The sequence below is a fragment of the Bactrocera neohumeralis genome, chromosome 4, assembly GCF_024586455.1.
Source record: "Bactrocera neohumeralis isolate Rockhampton chromosome 4, APGP_CSIRO_Bneo_wtdbg2-racon-allhic-juicebox.fasta_v2, whole genome shotgun sequence".
NCBI classification, from domain to species: domain Eukaryota; kingdom Metazoa; phylum Arthropoda; class Insecta; order Diptera; family Tephritidae; genus Bactrocera; species Bactrocera neohumeralis.
Genome location: NC_065921.1, coordinates 8,642,507 through 8,665,314, shown reverse-complemented (window position 1 = coordinate 8,665,314; position 22,808 = coordinate 8,642,507). Strand labels below are relative to the sequence as shown.

Here is a 22,808-nt window from a genome sequence, read left to right as displayed (position 1 = left end):
TTAACGTATGACTTTTCAGTCTATTGCTGTTGAATCAAAACGAGCTGCAGAGCTAAAGGGATAAGGTACATATAATCTTCTATAAGAGTAATAGCTGCCGCCGTACGCCAATGATATTGTTATAATTGGCCTCAAGAACCGCGCCGTTAGTTCTTTTTTTTTGTCAAACTGGCTAAGGAAGCGAAATGGTCATCGCATCCGCATGGGATCCAACCTACGTCAATGCTGGAGCTACTTTTGAATGAGCAGGACACTGAAAAGTCAAATCTTTTCTCGATGAACAAAGGCTAAACTCTACAGTCATTCCCTTCCAGTTATATCGGGCGAAAGCACGTACAATGACAACATTTCATTAGTCCGCGTTAGAGCTTTTTATATGGAGATTGTACTGTTGCCTAAACAAGCCATGTATAATTTCGTGAAAATATCTCGTTAAATAAAAAAGTTGTCCATCCGATATTGGCGAATCCAACAAATGAGTGGCTGCTTGTGGATAAAAAGACGTGTGCTAAACGTTTGATCGATAACTCAAAAACTAAATCGTTGCTGTTGATGTGACGATTATCCAGTGCCCGTTAAAGTGGTAAGGTTCAGAAAACCTGTATCGAGGCCACCCAATGGTAGGCCCAGCAAACGTTCTGTTTCGACGGGGTTGAACCGTTTCGAGAGGCGTGTCAGATGTGAAGGGTTAGCTGGGCATGCAAAGAGATGTTTAGAGTTAAACGGGGCTCGTTGCATGCTGAACTTATATTTGGTATGTCGGAATTTAACCTGCTCCAGTATCCATAACGAATCCACGCAAAACTAAAGCGACTCAGCTCGCCAGGCTCATAGGGTCTCGGACGTTTCCTTCTGGATGTTACAAACTTCGTAGCAAACTTAATATACCTTGTCCAGGGTGTAAAAAACAGTATTACTTCAATTCTACCAAACATAACTCATTTCACTTCAAAACTGAAATTCAAGTTCGCGCATCACATCCGAAACACCGATCCATTCATTACAACTGAAATGTACGATTTAGTGTTTAAATTATCTCGCGAAGTCAGCGAGTCAAGCGCTGCAGGAAATGTAGTAATAAACGGTAGCATTGTTGTTGCTTTATTTTTGTTGTCACTAATGCCACTGCTCCTTTGCATAATTGTTATTGCCTTGGCTGTGTGTATTTATGTAAATCCCTTGCTATGTACATACATATGAGCACGAGCGTGTTTGCCAACTGTCGCATGCTGCTTGCCGCCACACGCTCACAACAGCGCAAATCAGCTCATACATATGTACATACATCCAAACAGACATATTTTCAAGCGAAAGGCAACAAGTGAGCGATTAACCAGCGCGTCGCACAAGAAAGCGAAAGGATGCGCAGAAACATTTGCACGCAGCCGACAAACGAAAGAAAAAACACTCGCTTAAGTTTGCATATATGTGTGTGAGTGTGTGCAGCCCGTGCGACCAAGTGCCGTTGGCATATAAAAGCGACGACAGGACGCGTTCGCGGCTCATTTGTATCTTGACTCTTTGGACGGCAGCAGCGGCAACAGTACGATACGCGTACACAACTAGGTATATATCGGCGGTAAAGTGATAAATGAACACATACACACTCATACTTATTTATTTGCAAAGCAGTGTGTTTGTGTGCGTGCAGTGATTTCGAAAGTGTATGAGCCGACATGGAGTTGACGAGGAATAATAATGAAATACTCGCATATAATTTGTTGACTTTGAATATTATAAACACATAGGCACACACGCACCAACACTAACATACATGTGTATGTGGCTTGCTTGGTGGACTGTTGTGGCAACAAGTGTTTAAGTCGACACGGCGTATGAGCGACGGCATGTGCAATTGCGTGTGTGCGGTGTGAAACGGTCGAAGGAGCCAAATGTGCTTGGCTTGTGGTAACCGTTGAAGCAAGAAGTTTTCACTTTGCGCTTAGAAAGCAGCGACAAATGTAATGAAAAATCTGTATGTAGATAAGTTATAAATATGTGCGCCTTGTTACAATGGCTACGGCACTCATGTCATGTGAAGCCTTAAAAGCACTGCAATTTGTGTGAAATACAGTTAAGTGTTTGGGAAAATCACAAAAGAGATTTTATTCTTGTCGTTGTCGATTCGCATGCGGATTTGGTGGCTCATTTGTGCTCATACAGAACAAAAGTGTAAAAAATAAATTTTATTCTGTGTAAAAAACGACATTTATTTGAAGTCAAAATAAGTGGGAAAAATTACTTAAAATAAATAAAAAAAATTGAAAAATTTTTTGTTTGGACAAATTTGTATTTGTGAAAAATATTTGTAAAATTTTTTAATAAATATTTTTATGTTATATATTTAAAATAGAAGGTAATAAATATTAATAAGTAGAAAAAATTAATTAAAATAAAATAAAAAAATAATTGCAAAAATTTTTAATTGAAAAATTTTTAGTCGTGAAAAATATTTGAACAATTTGTTTTAAACTTTTTTTTTTATTAATTTTTTAAATAATTTTTTTGAATACATTTTTTTTTAATTTGAATTAATTAATGATTTTTTTAAATTTGATTAATTAATTAAAAACCCACTTTTTTTATAAAAAAGCTTATTAATTTAAACTGGCAACAAAAAATTAAATTAGTTACATTAAAAAATATTGAAATTGTTAATACAACAGATATGCATACATACATATATAGTATATTTACATACCTATATATAACAGACGTTTTTTTAATTTAAATATAAGATTTAATGGCAATTTATTTTAAAAAATTCCAAAAAAAATATTTGAACAATTTTTTAATAATATATTTTTTATTAATATTATATTTTAAATTTGATTTAATTTAAGAAAAATTAATTTATTGAAAATTTATATAAAAAAAGTTTATTAATTAAATCTGGTAATAAAAAATTAAATTAGTTGCACTAAAAAACTATTATAATTATTGATACAACAGATATAAATAAATATAACAGACATTTTGAAAATAAATAATTATTTAAAAAAAAAATTTAAAAATAATTGGCTATAAATTTTAGATTTAAAAAAACGCCTTTATATATTTATTTTTAAAATTTGTTTTAAAAAAATTTCCTTAAAATAAGTGATTCATTTTTTAATACGAAATTAGCCTGAACATAAAGAATTAAATCAGTTAATTAAAAAGCATTTAAATTATAAAAAAAGTGAAAAATGCGTTACGAAATAAAAATCAGCAAAAAATAACAGAAATAATTAAAAAAAAACAAAAAAAAATATTAAAAAAAAATTATTATTTTTTTTAACTTTTATTTAATATTTATAATTTACTAAAAAAATATAATTAATCGGACAATAAAAATTTTAATTCATTAAATTAAGAACTTATTAAAATTTTAAAAAATTCAGTAGATATTAATTAAACTTATATTTATAAAATACATTTATTAGGATCTAAAATCAATATAAAAAACTAAATTAAACTAAAAAAAAGTATTTGTATATTTTTTAAATAAAAAAATTTAATAAAATATATATTTCAAAGTAGCTTTAATTTATTAAACTGATAATTAAAAAAGATGTATTTAATTAAATTAAAAAATTATTCATTTAGTAAAAATTTTGAAAATTAAATGAATATTAAATTTATAACTAGAACAAACATTTATTTAAGCTACATAGAGTTAGAAGGTTAAAAAGCGAATTTTCCAGAATTTAAATAAGGAATTAAAAAAAAAAACTGAAATACTATTTTTTAATATTTTTTCATAATTTAGTAAAAAAAAACAAAAAAAAATATTGAATTATTTATTTTTTAATATTAAATTATATTAAATTAGTTAAACTATAAAAATATTTGAGACTAGCAAATCTCATATAAATTTATATCTAATAAATTGCATTAAATCACAAAAATTTTAAGTAACTGCCCAAAAACAGAAAACTAAAAAAAAGCATGGAGCAAAATAAATTAAAGTGCCAGCGCTGAAGCTTTAGAAACAGTAAACGCAGCAAACGCTTTAATACTGAATTAATTTCAGATCTATTTAATTCAAAAAGCTTTATGTTAAACAGTTAGTGCTGAAAGTGCTGAATTTAATAAGGCAGAAGTAATTGAGTTGTGTCTTAAAGAGAAGTGGAAAGTTTTGATTTTCGGTGATGTCTTCTAAAAAAAGTTAAAAAAAATATATAATAATAATAATAATTAATAATGAAAAGTGGTAGATGGAAAAAAACTAAAATGTAGTTATTGAAACTGAAAATACGTGAAAAATACGAAATGACTACATTTAAGTGCAATGCATGGGAAAAATAAAAAAAAAATCGTTTCGATAATATTAAAATACTGAATTTTCGAAAACCTTATGGGGTTACGGCATAAACGATATTGGAGAATTTTTCAGATCTGATTGCATGCAAATGGTTCAAACAAGTAAGGAAGGGCTAATTTGTTCCAGAGGGACGGACGGTCAATAAGGAGTTCCATTTGGCCGTATTGAGGCATTTGCATGAGAACATCCGTGGAAAACGGCTGTAATTGTGGAAGAACAATTCATGGATTTTACACGATGAACGTGTTTTTTTTAGTCGATCGACGAGATAAAATAAAAAATCGCTGAACGAGCTGAAGGCCATCCCAAAGAGAGCTTATGAAAAGTGTTTCGAGGGCTGGAAAAATTGTTGGCATAAGTGCCTATATAACCCTTATCTATCTAGATTTGTTTTAGGTGGTACATATAACCGTTAGCTGAACAAAATTATTATACTTTGTAACAATATGTTGCAAGAGTATAAAAAATAGTGTAGTGTTAAATTCTTAATCGCTTTTTAAATTCTGTATAACCTGACAGATAAGAGGTTTCTGAATCTAACGGGTAATATCCTCACGTAATTCAGAAAAATTGTGTTTTTTGTGATTTATTTTTATCGAGGGACATTTTATTTAATAAATGAATAAATAAAAAATATTTCATTATAATTCAATGATCTTTAATAATCGGTGAATCATTTTGTAAAAATTTGGATACCTTTAAACTTCTAGCCGATCTCCATGAGGACATATAAAAATATGGCTGGCTACGACAAAAATTTCTCGACTTAAAAATATCTATTATACAAAAACCAAAAAATTATTATTACTATATGTAGATGAATACAGGTCGAAGGACTAGCTAAACTTTGATTTTTGAAAAAGTAGTATTTTTTCGTGCATTATCTGAAGATCTGTAAGGTCAGGAAGATCTAACTAGGTCGTGTGGTAATTTAAAATCGATTGGTCCAGCCCTTTCGGAGAAAGTTTCCTCACCAACTCAGAAAACAACGTTTCGAGGAAATCGCGTTTAAAGGTTTGGTAAACGAAGACAATCGAATTACCATATACTAACAACAATAAATTTTATTATTCGGTGGAATTGAATTTAATTGAACGCATTTCCACTGCACCCTTTCAACCACATCCAGAAAAAGTTCAAATACTCTCTCTCTCTTAAGAACTAACTCGTTTTCTTTCTCTGTCTTCTCTAACTACAATAGATTATAGGTTATCTTACGAAATATGTGAAATAACAATTGCAAAGCAAACAGCGACGGACGATAGAGCTAGCAAAATAACAGTTTCAATAAACGTTACTCTTCGCCACGCGTGTGGATGCCACAAATGTGGCGCAACACTACACCACTCCCACCACTGTATACCGCAGATACAGCAACATAGTCTCGCATAAACAACTCAGACCCCACTTGACGCTCTCTACGCACCCCACACTAAGCCACCAGCCTGTCTCCTCCCTGCTCAGCGCCAGCGATTATTCCACCATGCACGCATTCAGTTTGAACACACACACCAGCGCCTTAATTGCCGTGAGCGTCTCTTACCTGCTGTTCGCGCTGCACACCTTAGCCTACCACGTAGACACATTGACGCCCGCCACAGGCAAAATCCCGACAACACATACAACCGTTGGCACACGTAAACTGAATCACACGGCTTTGCTGGATATGTCGATCGACATTGCGGTCGATCCGCAAGCGAATGCAACTGTGGTGGCGTCGACATTGGCAGCGTTGGCGTTGAATTCCAATGAAATTGTCACCTTTGGCCCTGACAGTGGATATGTGTACGAAGACCGGCAAGGTCATGTGGTGAAGCGCGAGAACATCGAGTACGATTTGACCGGCTTGCGCGTGTACAATGTGGGCGTGTTGATGGCATCACATCTTGGTAGGTTTTAGGGGGGAGTTTAAGCTCATATGGTATATGTAGTATAAGTTCACTGTTTGGTAAATCAGTGATATGTTAAATGCTAGCTTTAAATCGTGGAGTTGCCACCAGGGTAAGGCATTTTTTTTATTAAAAAAAGGATTAAAAATTAATTGTCAATTCCGAGTTTGGGATAAAAATTTTATTTTTTTTTGAATCAATTTAATTTTTTTAATTTTAATCAATTTAATTTTTTAATTTTAATTAATTAAATTTTTAATTTTTTTTTAATTTTTTCAATCTAGCTTTTAATTCAAATTAAAAAAATTGGAACTTTTAATTTTCAATTCCAAAATCAGAATTAAAAATTAAGTTGAACGACCACTACTATAGAGTACGCAAGCGAAGAAATGTAAATTCAATAACACTAATTTTTTAATTTTTAATTATAAACTTGGGATTCACAATTTTTATTTTTTAATCCAGTATTTGTGACTACAACTTTTTTTTTTTAATTAAAATTAATTATTAAAAAAGTATTTAAAAACAAAATTATAAAAATATTATATTTTTTTCTAATTCTTCAATCGGGTATTTGGTACTAGAAATTTGAAAATTAATTTTAATTAGGATTTTCGGAATGGAAAAAAATATATTTAAATGTTAATGGAATCATTTTTTAATGTATTGTATTTATAATTTTTATTTATTTTTATTAAAAAAAAATTTAAAAAATTAATTATTTTTTTTAATTAATTTTAATTTTTTCTTAATTATTAAAAAAAGTACTTAAAAACAAAATTATAAAAAAATTACTTAAAAATATTATATATTTTTTTTAATTTCCAATCGGGTATTTGGTGCTGAAATTTAAAAACAATTATTTTTAATTAAGATTTTCGAAATAAAATTAAAAATTTAATAAAAATAAAAATTAATTTTTCTTTTAGTTTTAATCAATTACTCTATAAACTTTTTTTTATAAAAGATTCGCCCTTCGATCTGGAGCGCTGTGGACCTGCCGTGGACTTGGCATTGGATGTAATTAATAGGGAATTTTTGAAGCCGCATAAAATCAAATTGCGCAAAGTGCAAGCAAGGTGAGTGCAAGTATTACAAAACGCCAGCACTGTAACACACACGCACACATTTACACAAACACATTTTAAGAGGGAAAGCAATCAAGTTTTATGCGCAGCGCTTTTAATTGGCGCTCGCTTTAAGAAATTAATACGGAGTGAGCTTGCCGTCAATGTCTCCACATACCAACAAGCAATTCGCCGAATGTGAATGCATATAAAGCAGCGCAAATCAATTGTTACTCATACGCCCCGTGGCGCATTTCACTACAAATTATGTATTTCCATTTGCAGTTGCATATTGAGCGCTCAACTGGGGAGTGTTTTATTTACATTGCAATTGCTTTGTTGCCTTTTTATGCTGAGACATGCTTAGTCCTTTGTAATTGCCGGATTTTATAATTGGAAATGCATAGTTTGTTGACTTGTGGCCTTCAAGAGAGTTGAGAATTGCAGATCAGTTGCGATAATTGCGCTTTAATTAGTGCGTTGGCTGGATGGGGTGCACAAAAGACTAAAAAAATATGTAAATGAGGGATTTTAAGAAAATTGAAATTGGAAATATTTTTTTATTAAACTATTTATTGTCAAAAAGTATTGATTTTGGATTTTGATTTTCAGTAAGTGTGGGTAAATATCTAAGTGAAATAAAGATAATCTTTAAATGTTAATAAAATTACTTTTTAATATCACCATAAAGATAAGTTCAATACAATGTACCTTTAAATTTTTATTTAATTATTACAACTTTATAATAAAAAAATAGCATAAATAATTTGTGTTCTACCTCATATATAAGATTTTGTTACTAATTACCCAGTCTCAATGTTCTATCTAGCCACTATGTGCAAATATATACTATTTGCCTCTAATGTATATATTCTCTCCCTTCAGTTACCCTTCCTGTTCCGGTGCAAAGGCGCCTGGTTTGGCTGCTGACATGCATTTTAAGGACGACGTCATAGCTTTTATTGGACCTGCATGTGCATTTGCCTTGGAGCCGGTGGCACGTCTAGCTGCCTATTGGAATTCTCCGATCATTACCGGTATGGGTGATCAGGTAAGCTACAACTATCAATGAATTTAAAATTTGAAAATATCAATTTTTATTTTAGTAGCCCACTTTCTTACTTATATAACGATAAAACAAATTTATTTAGTTAGTTATAATAATATGTATTGAAATATGATTATGTTATGATTTCTTATTACCGAAAGTAAGCAAGTAACTCAAATGTTACTCATACGCACTGTATGCCGTACGACCAAATATACATACATTTCGATACAACGAAAAAAGCATAAAATATCTTTAAAATAAAGGAGGATAAACTTAAAGCGAAATATTTTAAAAACTGACTTTGTCTTTTTACAAAAATAACAATAAATAGATTATCAAATTTATATAATTAAAAAAAATATATGAATTTTTCCCTTCCGCTTTTTTGCTCTTTATTCAATGCTTTATAAAAAGTGTTACAGTGATCGGATTTAGTTCAAATATGCGCCGTTTCGTTCGATAATCTGTTTTCATTTAGACGGCAACTTCATAATACCCCCCTCCTTATTTGCGAAGAACTCGAACAGCCACTTTTCACAAGCCTCTTTTGAATTCAACTTTACACCACCAAGGGCGTTCATCATGGACAGGAACCGGTGTTAATTACTTGGCGCTACGTCCGGGCTATATGGTGATTGCAATAAAACCTCCCATCCGAACTCCCGTAGCTTCTGATGAGTCATCAACGAAGTGTGTGGTCTGGCGTTGTCCTGGTGCAACACTACACCCTTCCTGTTGGCCAATTTTGGACGCTTCTGGTCGATCGCCTGCTTCATGCGGCCCAGTTATTCGCAGTAGATGGTAGAAATAAGCGTCTGGCCATATGGGAGCAGCTCATAGTGGATGATTCCCTTCCAATCTCACCAAACACACAGCAAAACCTTCCTGACCGTCAATCTCGGCTTGGCCACTGTTTGGGACGATTCACCGGCCTTCATCCACGACCGTTTTCGCTTGATATTGTCGTATGTGATCCATTTTTCGTCGCCAGTTACCATCCGCTTCAAAAATGGGTCCAGTTCATTCCGTTTCAGCAGCATATCGCAGGCGTTGATTCGGCCCAGAAGGTTTTTTTGCGTCAAATCATGCGGCACCCAAACATCAAGCTTTTTTGCATATCCAGCCTTCTGCAGATGGTTTAAAATGATTTGGTGACTAATTCCCATCTTCTGGGCGATGTCGCGGGATGCCACATGCCGGTTTAACTCGATGTTTTCCATGATTTGATCGGTATTCGTCGTCACAGGTCATCCGCCGGCTTATCCATGGTGTCGTTTTCACCCGCTCTGAATTGTCAAAACCGTTCCTCCGCAGTTCGAAGTGATAGAGTACCATTCCCCAAAACACCATTAATCTCACGGAACGTTTCTCAAGCGGATTTGCCTTTAACGAAGGAAAACTTTAAAAGAGCGCGAATTTCGGTGTTAGTGAACTCTATCATTACACGTCTATAACTGTTGAACACATTGTCCAAACTAATCATGCATTGCGTCGTTTTGTAGGTTATATCAAGACCTTTCAAAGATGTATAGTATTGCCAGCTACGAACTCTGTAGCGCCTTATATATAGCCGCGAAATTCAAAAGACAAAAAGGCGGAAGGGAGATATTCGACAACCTAATATTATGATAATCTAAAAATAGTATGGCAACTAAATAATAAATTAAATTAAATTTAAGTACAAATAAATATTGCACGACAGACATGCAAGCCAGCAGGATTTTTTTTGACAAATTTATTTCATAATTTTTTTCGAAAATTTTATGTATTTTTTTCAAAAATATTCTACAGTTCGGTACTTGGTAATTTAACCGCGAAGACTATCCTTATTAAAATTAAAAAGTAAAAAATATTTTTTCAGTTATTTTTTTAATTAAAAATATTTATAATATTTATTTTCTGTTATTTTTATATAATATATTAATATATAAAATAATTAATAAATATATTTTCGTAAATAATAAAAAATATTTTCATGTAAAATTTCTCACACAGCCACCTTCTGATGACGAATTAACGGTAACATCTGGCATATTAGGAAAAATTCATAAATGGAAAAATGAGAGCACGGTATGTTATGAAGTGTAATTAACATTTTTAAATACTAAAATGTATATTAAATATTAAAATTTATTATTGCTTTTTTTTCAAACAATTTAAGTCAATATTTTGAGAATAAACATTTTTTTGTAATTTTTGTTTAGGATTTTTCATACTTAAAGTTAAAATAATTTTATGAAAGTTTTATATCTGCCCACTAATAATTGAATAGAACCATATATGTAAATGAGATAGTGGAAAATCCAGCATGAATACCTAAGTCTACACAGAAGACTTCTGCCAAAATTTTATTTAGAGGTATAAATGTATAAAAATCGTAATGTTTCCTGCATTTCTATAAAATTCTCATGATTTTTCAATCACCCTGTATCTATAGTTTTCATAATAGTACGCAATGCACGTAGGTAATATGATTCTTCTATGCAAACAAATGTGAGTAGACGTGCTGATAAATCTGTATGTATATTATAAAGGTGCTGCACACGTGTATGAGGCAAGCTTGGCATGTAAAATATAAACAAATATACGACATACAGTATTACTCACATAATTGATCGTCGATTTATCGATTTTCGCGTTAATTTGAAGAGCTTGCTCAGTCAAAAATTTTCGTTGATTGATACCCATAATACCTGGAAGTTATCCGTATATAGTATAAGTAATTTGGCAGACTTTTCAGTTAAACAAATATGAGTGAATTGATAACTGGTTGTAAACCGATATGAACATATCTCTTGCAGAGTTACAAACTACTGCTTTGTGGTGCCAAAAACACTTGAAATTTTGTCTAAACGCTTATGTAGCGATAAATCGCTTTCAGTTCATATCATGTTGGATCCCTAACGAAAATTTAACGAAAAGGAACCGATAACCAAGTAACTCTGTTCGATATAAAGCTCTACATTGCTATTGTCGAAAAAATAGTGCTTGGAAATTATTGGTTGACATAAGAAAGAAAGCAGAGGATCCGAACATTTTTTATGGAAGGGCTCAACATATTTCGGTTAATGTTTTGGTTAATGTGTTGGTTAGAAAGCGTGTCAATGGTAGACACGTAGTACAGGACCTGAGTCTCTGACGAAAACTCTTTTTGAGCAGAGGTCACAAAAGAGACGCTTGACAACGTAGCTTAGGACCGCACATTCAACAAACTTGTCATTACTAGTGACGAGACGTGCGAATATGACGTCGAAAATGGCCAAAAATCTAACGAATGGCGCTTCAAAATAAAAACAAAAATTGCTGAATGAATTGAAGATCATGTGGTGTACTTGAAAATTTAGTTTTTTGTTAGTCCGGAAAATTTTATCTGATGGCAATGAAGCATTACCACCGCGAGATATAATTTTCAATAACTTTATTAATGGATTCGGTGGTGAATAACTCTTTACGAAAAGGATTAACTAATAACAGATCACGGGCTTATCGCCAAGATTCAAGTATAAAGAAGACATGGTTAAATTTTTCTCAAATTTTCAGTTTCCGGAAAAATTATCCCTTTTTAAAATAATTTTCTGTGGAGCGACCTCAGCCACATTAAATTCCTTGGGAACATCGCACACATACACATACATAATAAATGCGTATTACACACCAATATATGCGCACTTAATGATATATGTATGTGTGTGTGCATATGTGCTGTGTGTGTTACATTATAGCAGAATTCATTAATCGCCTTTGATTTTTATTTCAACTCCGCTAGCAGCGAATTCCCAGCGGTAAGCGCTGGCACATGCTGCGGCAACCGCTATTTGTGGTAATCTACAGGCAAGCGCTGTCATTGCCATGGTCAGTGTCAGTCAGCAGAAGTCAGCCAGCCAGCTGCGAGCGCTACAACAAACTTACCGCCGCACCAACTTGGAAGGCCACCCCCTAGAACTCCGTTGACATTGACATTTCGCAATTTGTATGAAATAAAAGGCAAAAGAAGCAAGGAAAAAAAAGAAAGTAAAGGAAAATGGGGAAGACATAATCAAAAAAAGACAACAAACTATTTGTTGTTGGGCTTTTGGAATTTGTTTGCGCCGCACTTGAAATTAGTAGCGGCCAACCGTTAGTTTTACATTTGCGCACGTGTGATTGAAGAGTTGAAAAAAATTAGATAACACATGCACACAACCGCACATATACCGGCATACACACATATACACGCACTTTCTCTGCTTGTTGTTGTTATGTTGCCTGCGTAGTGACACTTTCTGCCTAAGGTCACTTACAGCCAACTTGCGGCAGTAATTTCCTGTCTTCCAAGTGGACGAAGCGTTGGCTATGCGGCCTGTCGGAATTAACTAATTTACCTTATTCAGCGGTTAGACTGAGTATTTAAGTATTTTTTAATTAATTAACTTTTTGCAGTGTTTCATTATAAGTACACTGACTCAAGTGGCGTTAGGCGCTGGGGTAAGCAAAGAGCGGCACTCGTTTAAAGAAGAAAGATGATGCAAAGTTGTAGCAGAAAAACGGGACGCTAGCAGGAGTATATATCTATATATATACATACATATTCGTACTCATGTATTTGAAGTTGTATGCGCAAGGGAGTCTATTGCAGTGCTTTGCTCTTTTGCAACAATTAAGCTGTAATTTATTCTGCTTTCATTTCATTGTATTTGTATGCGACTGCTGGAGGCAGTATCAACAGGTCATTTGTGTCGACAATAGGTGAGAAGACATACGATTACTGTGATTATGCCAGACACGACATTTAAGCAGCCAAAAGTCATTTCGTTAAATGATGAAAAAAATTAACAAAAGTCATTTCACGTAAAAAACACATCTTCATTAAATGATGAAAAAATTATATGAAGGGCCATCTGTTGTCTTGATATAAATGAAATGCTTACAAAAGTAGCTTGAATATTTAGTACTGTGAACAAAAAATAGTAAGACTTTTTAATCTAAATTTCACTTGAAAAACAATTCGTCGAAATATTTTTTTCTGGGTTGGTTTGATTGTCAATGACACCTTTGCCAAATGCCACATCGCAAAATCATTAGTGTTTACTATGCGCTTGGATTTCTGACGTACATTAAGTATATTCGGTGAAAATTCGGCGAAAATAAAGTAATTGGTTCTTGAGAATCGATGATTAGCAGTCAGAGATCTTACTGGTATCGTTGGAATATTGGAAGGTTCAGTGAAAACCATTTGGGCCTTAGAAAATTGAACGCACGATTGTTTCCAAAAACACTCAATTTTTTCGAAACACAGTGTCGAGTTAATTTCTGTGAAACAATGCATTCCGACTACCAGAATGTCATATTATTACTAGCGATGTCTGGAGTCTATGCTTACGACTCAGAAACAAACAATCAATCGGCCGAATATCGTGGCAAAGGTGAGCCAAAGCCGAAAAAATCAAGGTTATGTTGACAGTTTTCTTCGATTATGGCGGTGTGGTGCACTCCAAATTCCTTCCGACCGGTCAAACTGTCAACAAGGAATACTATTTGAGTGGCATGCGTTGTTTGCGCGAAGCTATTCGTAAAAAGAGGTCGGAATTATGGGTTGATAAATGTTGGTTTTTGCATCACGATAATGCACAGTCGCATACTGCAATGATTCTTCGTAAGTTTTTCACCAAATTGCCAACCAATATCGTGCCTCACCCACCTTATTCATCTGATTAACCTCCGTCCAGCCATTTAGCAAACTCTAACGCTCCATGGCTCCGGGGATACCGTTTTGAGTCAATTGAGGACATTAAGCGTGTATCGCTACGCACATTGAAAGATTTCTGAGATTTCGAGGTTTTGAAAAAATGTTGACAAAAATGTATTGGCTCCAAGGGGGATTATTTTGCGGAAGAATAAATTAAGAATTTTAAAATTACCAAAAAAGTCTTACTTTTTTATTGCTTCATAGTTATAACTACCTAGTATGTCAGCCAATAAGTGTTTGATAGCTCCGTTAATGAAGATAACATCGAAAAGTTAAGAAAAGAAAAAAATCAATAGTGCTCAAATACCGTCATGTTGGCATCAGAGAGGAAGTAGAAGATCTCAACATCACTTACGGATCGAACCAACACATTTTGATTGATGTTTTCAGTATGGAGCATGTAAATGCCGAGGATCGCTACATTTGTTATTGGTGACGAGGCGTGGGCTTATAAATACGACACCGAAACCATTCAACCATCCAACGAATGCCGCTCCAAAAATTGACTGAAACCGAAAAACCAAAACTGAAGGCCATCACAGCCGAAGCCTTTAAAAAGTGCATGAAAAATTTAACTAATTTTTGGCATGCTTGTATTGGGTCAGAAGCCAATCCACTTAAAAAATTTACGCAAACATGGGTTCTTATGGCTTCAGAGCTGTTTTTCACAATGGTCAGATTTCAATTCATCTGGAGGTAGTACGGATATGATTAGAGAATTGGAGGTCACATTACTGAAGCGATTAGAGATGCTTCAAACATATTAGCCTGAGATTCTATCCCACTTTTCAATGAACACATACTTTTTTTGAATAGATTAGATTTTAAAATCAATATTTCCAAATTTATACTGATTCCTGGTAAAAATTAAACCGTAAAATTCGAATTTAAATCGAGATATTCGAAACGGTTTCTGTCAGCATTTAGATTGAGCAAAATAAACCAGCATAGATTATTCATCCAGTGTTTTATTCCTTACACCTTTGAAAAATATTCCATTGCTATCGATTTGGTGCTGATATTATTTAAGTCAATAAAAGTCAAGAGTTCTTCTATAGCTCCTTTTTGGTTGCGGAAACAATTACAATATTTTCGTAATGTCGAATAATTTCTTACGTCGTGTAGTTTTGTAAAGGCTCTCAAGAGCACTGGAAAGTATCTCATCTGCTACCGTTTAGTTGACATTTAATATTCTTCAACCAAATAAGAAAAATAGTAGATCTGTCAGAAAAGGTCAGCCACTAATAACACTAACAAGCAACGTAGAGAATTTGGGTTATCCTTAAAATAATAAAATATTGCATTTGCTATTACAATAAATATACACTCACATAGAGCTTGTAGAAAAATTCATAAACCATAATGATATTATCCTTTTGTATTCAAATTGCAGGGCATGTTTAAAGACAAGAGCAAATATCCCACACTTACGCGCATGTCTTATTGCCAGTGCCGCCTTAAATTGGTGTTTGCCAGTATTTTTCGGCAATTTAAGTGGAAACATGTGGCATTGATCATCGACCGTTCGGACCTTTTCTCCCTAACTGTGGGCAAGAATTTGGAGTATGGACTACGACAAGAGGGTCTACTTAGTTTTGTACGTGAGTTGAATGGCAATGAGCAAGAACCGTATGAGAATTACTTGAAGGATGCGAGCATGTATGCAAGAGGTAAGTGGTACGGGCAATAACATGATTTAGAGATTTGTATAGCTAGATAGAGTCAAATTATTATTTATATGAATTTTTTGAGTTTTGATTGTGAAATTACGGTCCTAGATTTGTCATTATTTGCCGAGAGACGACCACTATTAACAAACCTTTTATGTTGGTCGAAAGACAGAACGAATGGACTTCTTCTTCTTGTTACAACTTTTTCAATTACCCACACAACCCAAAGTAGCACTTGTTGGCAAAAGTGGTTCTGCGTTGGATTTTAGGGCTAAAATTGTTGTTGGTGACTGTTTGTTTCATAGATCATAGGAGATATTCTGTCTTGCCCTTGTTCACAACCATGCCCATCAGCTTCGCTCTTTATCCAGTCTGGGAAAAGCGCGGCGCAGTTGTTGAGGCCAATGATATCAGCATCAGCCGATAGAATTTTCGAGCATTGCCCCTGTCGGCCAGCTGCTAAGCTCTTCATACTGACGCATTTCGGTCTCTTTCCTTTTTTGTCTGCATGTGCACTTCTCTCTTCAACTTTCGGCGATAATATCAGTCTTTACTTTTACGAGGACATCAATCACCTTCTTAATTTAGATAAGGGACATTTCAGGTGCATGCCCTAAAATCATAGTCCGTATTACGTTTGCTAAGGTCGACATCAAAAGTGGGATCTTTCATGCGCGGCTGTTGTTTCTTTTTTATTGGGAGTGTTTTCCACGTGGCGGGTCCCAAACCTCGCACAACCTAGCTACGCGAGTAGTAAAAAGTTTTATACACATTTATGTAGCGAGACGCTTGTTTCAAGGACCGACGCCCGCTCGCAGCCGCACCCCTGGTAAGCAGATGCTGCAATTAGACTTTAGCGAACCCTTAAACCGAACTGTATTTGATTCTGACCTTTACGAAGAGATATACTACTAAGATCTTCAGAAAGAAGTGTAGAAAAACATCTCAGTTTTTTATGGAATCATTTTGGAATTATCCTTTATAGAGAACTTTGATAAGGGCCACGAATACATTATCGATTGTTGTGGACAACAAGATTTGTGAGATTGTTCGTTTAATTTTTGCCGAACTCCAATTAGGAAGTTGAGTTGTATTTATCCTTTTTTCTTTTCTTAATTTCAGTGGTCATTTTATCCTTGCGCGGCTCGTTAGTTCGTAAATTTATGCTCGCCGCCTATACACTGGGTATGACGAATGGCGATTGGGTCTTTCTTGATGTCGAAATATTTCAGGTAATTAATGAGATTACGCCCTAAGCATGCCCTCAAGCTAATACAGGTCTTTGCATGAATTTGAATGACTATATAATCACTCTGCCACAGAGTTCCTATTGGGGTGACCACGACTGGGAAACGGGCGATGCGTTGGATAGTCATGCACGAAAGGCCTACGAAGCGTTGTTACGTGTTTCGCTGTTGCAACCTACCAATCCGGAGTATCAAGGCTTCGCTGATAAAGTACGTGTAATGGCCAAAGCTTACAACTATTCCTTCAGCGATGGCGAAGAGGTGCGCTTTTTATGAATTTAAGACATGTCTATAAAGTTATGGTTTCATAAAACATCTTTTTTCTGTGGATTTGCAAAATTGTTAGGTGAACTTTTTCATCGGCGCATTTTACGATGGCGTTTACTTGCTCGGCATGGCCTTTAATGAAACCCTGAGCGAGGGCGGCGATATACGCGATGGCATGGCCATAACACGACGCATGTGGAATCGTAATTTTCATGGCATAACTGGTCATGTGCGCATAGATGATAACGGTGATCGTGATGCTGATTACTCCATATCCGATTTAGATCCGATAAATGGCAAATTTGAGGTGGTGGCACATTATTATGGACTTCATCGGTAAGTAGTCGGAGTGAAAGCTTTTCGGAACAGGAAACTAGATTAATACTTCTTTTTAAATAGCGAATATGCAGCCGTGGCAGGAAAGAAAATACACTGGCCTGGTGGACGTGAAGGTCCACCACCGGATGTGCCACGCTGCGGCTTTTTAGGCAACGCGCCGGAATGTCATGGAAATGGTGAGTTTATGTTTCGAGATCCATAGGATTTCGAGATTCACTACAACTAACAACTCTTAGATATTAATTGAGGAACATTAAGTAATCTAGATCTCTTATTTACATAGAGTTAATTATCATGTATGGAACATTTGCATTCGCAATTTTCTTCGGCTTTTCCTTCCTGGTCGTTTACCTGATGTGCAAGTGAGCTCTGCGAATGTTTCGGAATATTGAAATAAATACAAAAATTAACATCGAATTCCATTTTAGGCAAATGAAACTGAATAATGAACTCAATAACATGTCTTGGCGTGTGCGTCCGGACGAGGTACTACTTGAGGTGGGCAGGCTTCATGGCAGCAAAGTTGGTCTGCAAAAGCTCAATGTGGAGAACTTCTCACTGCAACAATACGATATACATTCTGGGCGCGCCTCCATCGCCAGCTGCACCTCGCTGCCACTGACGCAAGTTTTCACCACCATTGGTATCTTTAAAGGTGAGCGTGTTGCTATCAAGAAGATACACCGCAAAAAAGTCGATATCACACCAACACTCTTGTGGGAGATCAAACAGGCGCGTGATGTTAGTCATGAGAATACCGTACGCTTTGTGGGCGCCTGCATCGATTTGCCACGCCCCACCGTGCTCATACTAACCGAATACTGTCCGAAAGGTAGCTTGAAAGATGTGCTCGAAAACGAGGCAATACAATTGGATTGGAACTTTCGCATGTCACTCATACATGACATCGTTAAGGGTATGGCCTACTTACATAACAGTGATGTGCAAGTGCATGGTAAATTGCGCTCGTGTAATTGTCTCATTGATGGACGCTTCGTGTTGAAGATATCAGATTTCGGCTTGCGCTCGTTGACCACGCCGTCGGAGTTCGTGAAGGACCTGAATTATTTTAACAGTAAGTTTTGCTGGCATGATTGTCAAAACGTATAGGGTCTAAAGTTTTGTACTTATTTCAAACCACACAAGAGTTCCTCTGGATCGCGCCAGAATTGCTACCGCTAACCGTTCTACCTGGTAATCCGGCCACACAGAAGGGCGATGTCTACTCATTTGCTATAATATTGGAAGAAATTGTCGTGCGTGGTGGACCCTACGAAATGATACGTCAATTTATGGATGTGCAAAATATATTGAATCGCGTTGAGGCACATGAATCACCACCGTTTCGCCCCTTTGTGGGTCAACTCGATTGTCCACCCGATGTGCTTGATCTGATGGAAAAGTGTTGGGCTGATAACCCAGAAGACAGACCGGCATTCGCGACAATCCGATCAACTGTGCGCCTAATCATGAAGTGAGTACTAGGATATCAGAACACCGGATATAAATCGACACATTCTTTCTATTTCAAAATTAAAGAGGCTTTTGTGAGAATCTAATGGATGACTTGTTGCGTCGCATGGAACAGTATGCCAACAACTTGGAAAGTTTGGTGGAGGAGAAGACGGAACAGCTGAGCATGGAAAAACGACGCACCGAAGAGTTACTGTACCAAGTACTACCGAGACCTGTGGCTACACAGTTGCTCGCCGGCGAAATGGTACAACCCGAACAATTCGAATGTGTGACAATTTACTTCAGTGACATTGTTGGTTTTACTGCACTTTGCGCTGAAAGCGGTCCCATGGAGGTGGTCGCCTTTCTCAACGATCTCTACAGCACATTTGACCGCATTATCGGTTTCTATGATGTGTATAAGGTGAACTTTTAATTCATAAATAATCGTATGTTTTTAAATTAACTGCTTTATAAGGTCGAAACAATTGGCGATGCTTATATGGTGGTTTCCGGTCTACCTGAACGTAATGATGATCATGCACGTGAAATTGGGCTGATGTCACTCGCCATCTTGGATGCTGTCAAATCGTTTACCATACGCCACAAGCCGGATTATCAGTTGAAAATTAGAATCGGCATACATGCAGGTCCAGTTTGCGCGGGTGTTGTGGGTCAAAAGATGCCACATTATTGCCTGTTCGGCGATACTGTGAATACGGCGTCGCGCATGGAGTCAGCAGGGTTACGTAAGTTGCAAAGAGTTTTGTAAGTATAAAGTGAAGTTGTCCAAGATATTTTAACCACAAAATATTTGTGGTTATCAAAAGTAACAGCTTAGTTCGATATTAAAGAACTTCAAGAAGCGATTAGATGCATTTTGGTTTTGTCTAAAATCGACATTAGCGGGGCATAGATAAATGTGGAAATATACAGTGATGTTCCAGATCCCATAGTGTCATGAAGCTGCGCAAAATGAAGGGTAGTTTCGTCTCAATGCGCTCAATGTTAGTACGTTTCGATAAGCTTCTGCTCGGTAGTGTCCGCACTGCTGTAAGCGTACTTCAACCATAAAATAATAAAATTTTTACTGAACTGGTTTTTTCTTTAGATGACAGGGCTTATAGTTCTCTCTATAAAATACAAATCCAATGCTCGTATACTACACTTATACTTATTTCTCATTTGCAGCACTGAAAATACATGTCTCCGCAGCGGCTAAAACAATTTTCGACAAATTTGGCACCTTCCAAATGGAATTACGCGGTGATGTGGAACTAAAAGGTAAGGGTACAGTGACAACTTATTGGCTTTTGGGTTGCACCGAACCGGATCCACGCCCACCAACACCACAAAAGAACAATAACGGTGAGGTACCATTCCCCATACTCTTTCCAGCGATTGGGAAATAGCTCTCAGCTGCCGAAGAGCATGAATGTGCGATCTCCGAATTTTGAAATACGCTCAATTGTTACCTGTTCAAAGTATGCGGTTATACACCCAAAATTATATAAACTTAAGCAGCCTGTTGTTAGAATATACTTGTGTTGGAGAGTTGGTACTACTGTGGAGCTACTCCAATGATATATTTATTCATTCCAGTACAAGTCTCTGTGTACCTAAAATTTTGTATTATTGTGTAGTGAAATCATGCACATGCAGTATTTTGTGTGTCTACTCATAACTGTTAAATGTACTGTAGTATTTGTTTGTAAGCTTCTAAGCATTGAGCTTATTTGGACTGAGCTTTGAAGCTATAAGAAGTAATAGTTGGTTTATTGGAACGCTCATTTTATTATTTATCAGATGACGCTGGAGTACAAAGTGCTAAAGTAAAGAAAGATATCTTTAAGCAGCGAAGTTATATTGAGAACAAAAAATAAATGATTCTATTTATCCAATGAGTACAATGGAGTGCTCACTTAGAATATTATATTTATTAATTACATAGCATGATAGTATGGAATTATGCTAGTCAATACAAAAATTTATGTGAATGTATTTATGTAACGTCAATGTGCTGTGAAAAATATACAAATTTTAGATATATGTACGATGATGTCAATGTTTACACAATTAAATAAACATATAAAGTATAAAACTGATAGTACAAATTGATGGTAGAACATATTTATAGTACATAATGTGGCGCTGCGAACTGAGCGTGCTATTCGCAACACCGTCACCCATCTTGAGATCTAGCATTCATTATAACATTCGGCCGAATAGACCACGTTCAGCATATAGTGAAGAAAATATATAGGCTGTAGCTGAGAGTGTACACGAAGACCGTAGAGAGTGGATTCGGCGCCGTCCGCAGCAACTCGGACTGACGTATGGGACGACGTGGTGCATTTTACGTGAAGGTCTTGAATTGAAAACACACAAAATACAGTTTGTGCCAGAACTGAAGCCGCTCGACCTTTCCAAGCGACATCACTTTGCTCTATGGGCTCTTAAAAGTTTCATGAAGATTCCAAGTTTTCCAGCCAAACTTTATTCAGCGATGTTCTGGCTCAATGGGTAAGTAAACGTGCAAAATTGCCGCAATTGGAATGAAGAGCAACCAGAAGAGATTCAAGACCTGCCATTTCATTTAGAATAGACAACGGTTTTACGTGATATGTAGGCCGGTGGAATCATTGGTCTATATTTCTTCAAAATTGATGCCGATGAGAATGTGAATCGTCCATCCACTTCTGTTAATGACGATAACATCGAAGGTGTTACAGAAACCGTGTTTGAAAATTGTGGTATTGGCATAAGAGTGGTAGCAGAGAAGCTGAGTATATCGTATGGATCGACTCAACACAATTTGAATAATGTGTTGTATGAAGCTTGTCAAGGGCAGACTTGTACCAAAAATTCTGAATTTTTGCAAACAAGACATCGAGTAAAAGGCGCAAAAGAGATGCTTGACAACGTAGCTGAAGACTCTACATTCATTAAACGCTACATCCCTGCTGACAAGACGTGGCTTTATTAATATGACGTCGAAACCATTCAACAACATACCGTATAGCGATCTAAAAATGAGCCGAAACCGAGAAAACCAATACTCGGTGTAGATACTGTAGGTCATTCATGAATTCAACTCTTTTGGTTAGCATTCCAAAACCGAGTGAACGTCCCACTTGGATAGCTGAAAAGGCCGACCTTTGCGATGCCGACAACTACTAAGCAGAAATGAATAAGAAGTACAGACTGGAATTCAATATTTCCGTCGACGGAGTCAGAACTCCGACGGTAAACCATCTTAAAATTTTAGGAGCAGCACTCGACAGTCTGCACTCCGTCACTCCGCAACAACCTGCCACTAAAGTACAGAGCCGCAACAAGATCCTAAAATCGCTAACCTAAGATTTAAACCTGCCAATATACCATACCACGGACAATTACAGGATGAATCCTGATGTCTCTCATCGAGCACAAGTAAAGGAATATAAAACTCTCTCTCTAAGCAATTCCTTTTACGTAGAAATCATACTGCCGACTGCTTGAAAGTATCATTAGGAGAACATTCCTCCAATGCGTCGACGATATAGAATCATACACCAACCAAATTTCGGCCGCGACGTGAACCTATGTACACTTTCACAGGCTTCGTTCCAGTGAATAGCATACTTGGAGACCAAACACTATCAATCGCGGATCAAAAGCTCGAGTTGCTGTGTGAAACAAAAGTGACCCTAGCGCAGCTTCATTCTGGATACTGTAGAAGGTTAAACTCCTACCTATCCAGAATAGACTCTGACATACTCAACTTATGTCCGGCATGTAACGAGTCCCCGC

At 35.9% G+C, this 22,808-nt stretch overlaps 2 protein-coding genes across 2 annotated transcripts in view; both read left to right on the top strand.

Moving 5' to 3' along the window:
- LOC126756891 (augmin complex subunit dgt3) overlaps window positions 1-22,808 on the top strand; it is a 276,422-nt gene that overhangs the window by 4,347 nt on the left and 249,267 nt on the right. The window lies entirely within an intron of this gene.
- On the top strand, window positions 1,513-21,082 carry LOC126756879 (atrial natriuretic peptide receptor 1). Its single transcript, XM_050470365.1, has 16 exons — window positions 1,513-1,566; window positions 5,508-6,195; window positions 7,163-7,274; window positions 8,148-8,313; window positions 10,309-10,383; window positions 15,432-15,708; window positions 16,831-16,940; window positions 17,031-17,216; window positions 17,302-17,558; window positions 17,622-17,737; window positions 17,845-17,923; window positions 17,990-18,636; window positions 18,708-19,035; window positions 19,101-19,440; window positions 19,495-19,765; window positions 20,208-21,082. The coding sequence occupies exons 2-16, from the start codon at window positions 5,790-5,792 to the stop codon at window positions 20,426-20,428; spliced, it is 3,591 nt and encodes a 1,196-aa protein (XP_050326322.1). The 5' UTR covers window positions 1,513-1,566; window positions 5,508-5,789; the 3' UTR covers window positions 20,429-21,082.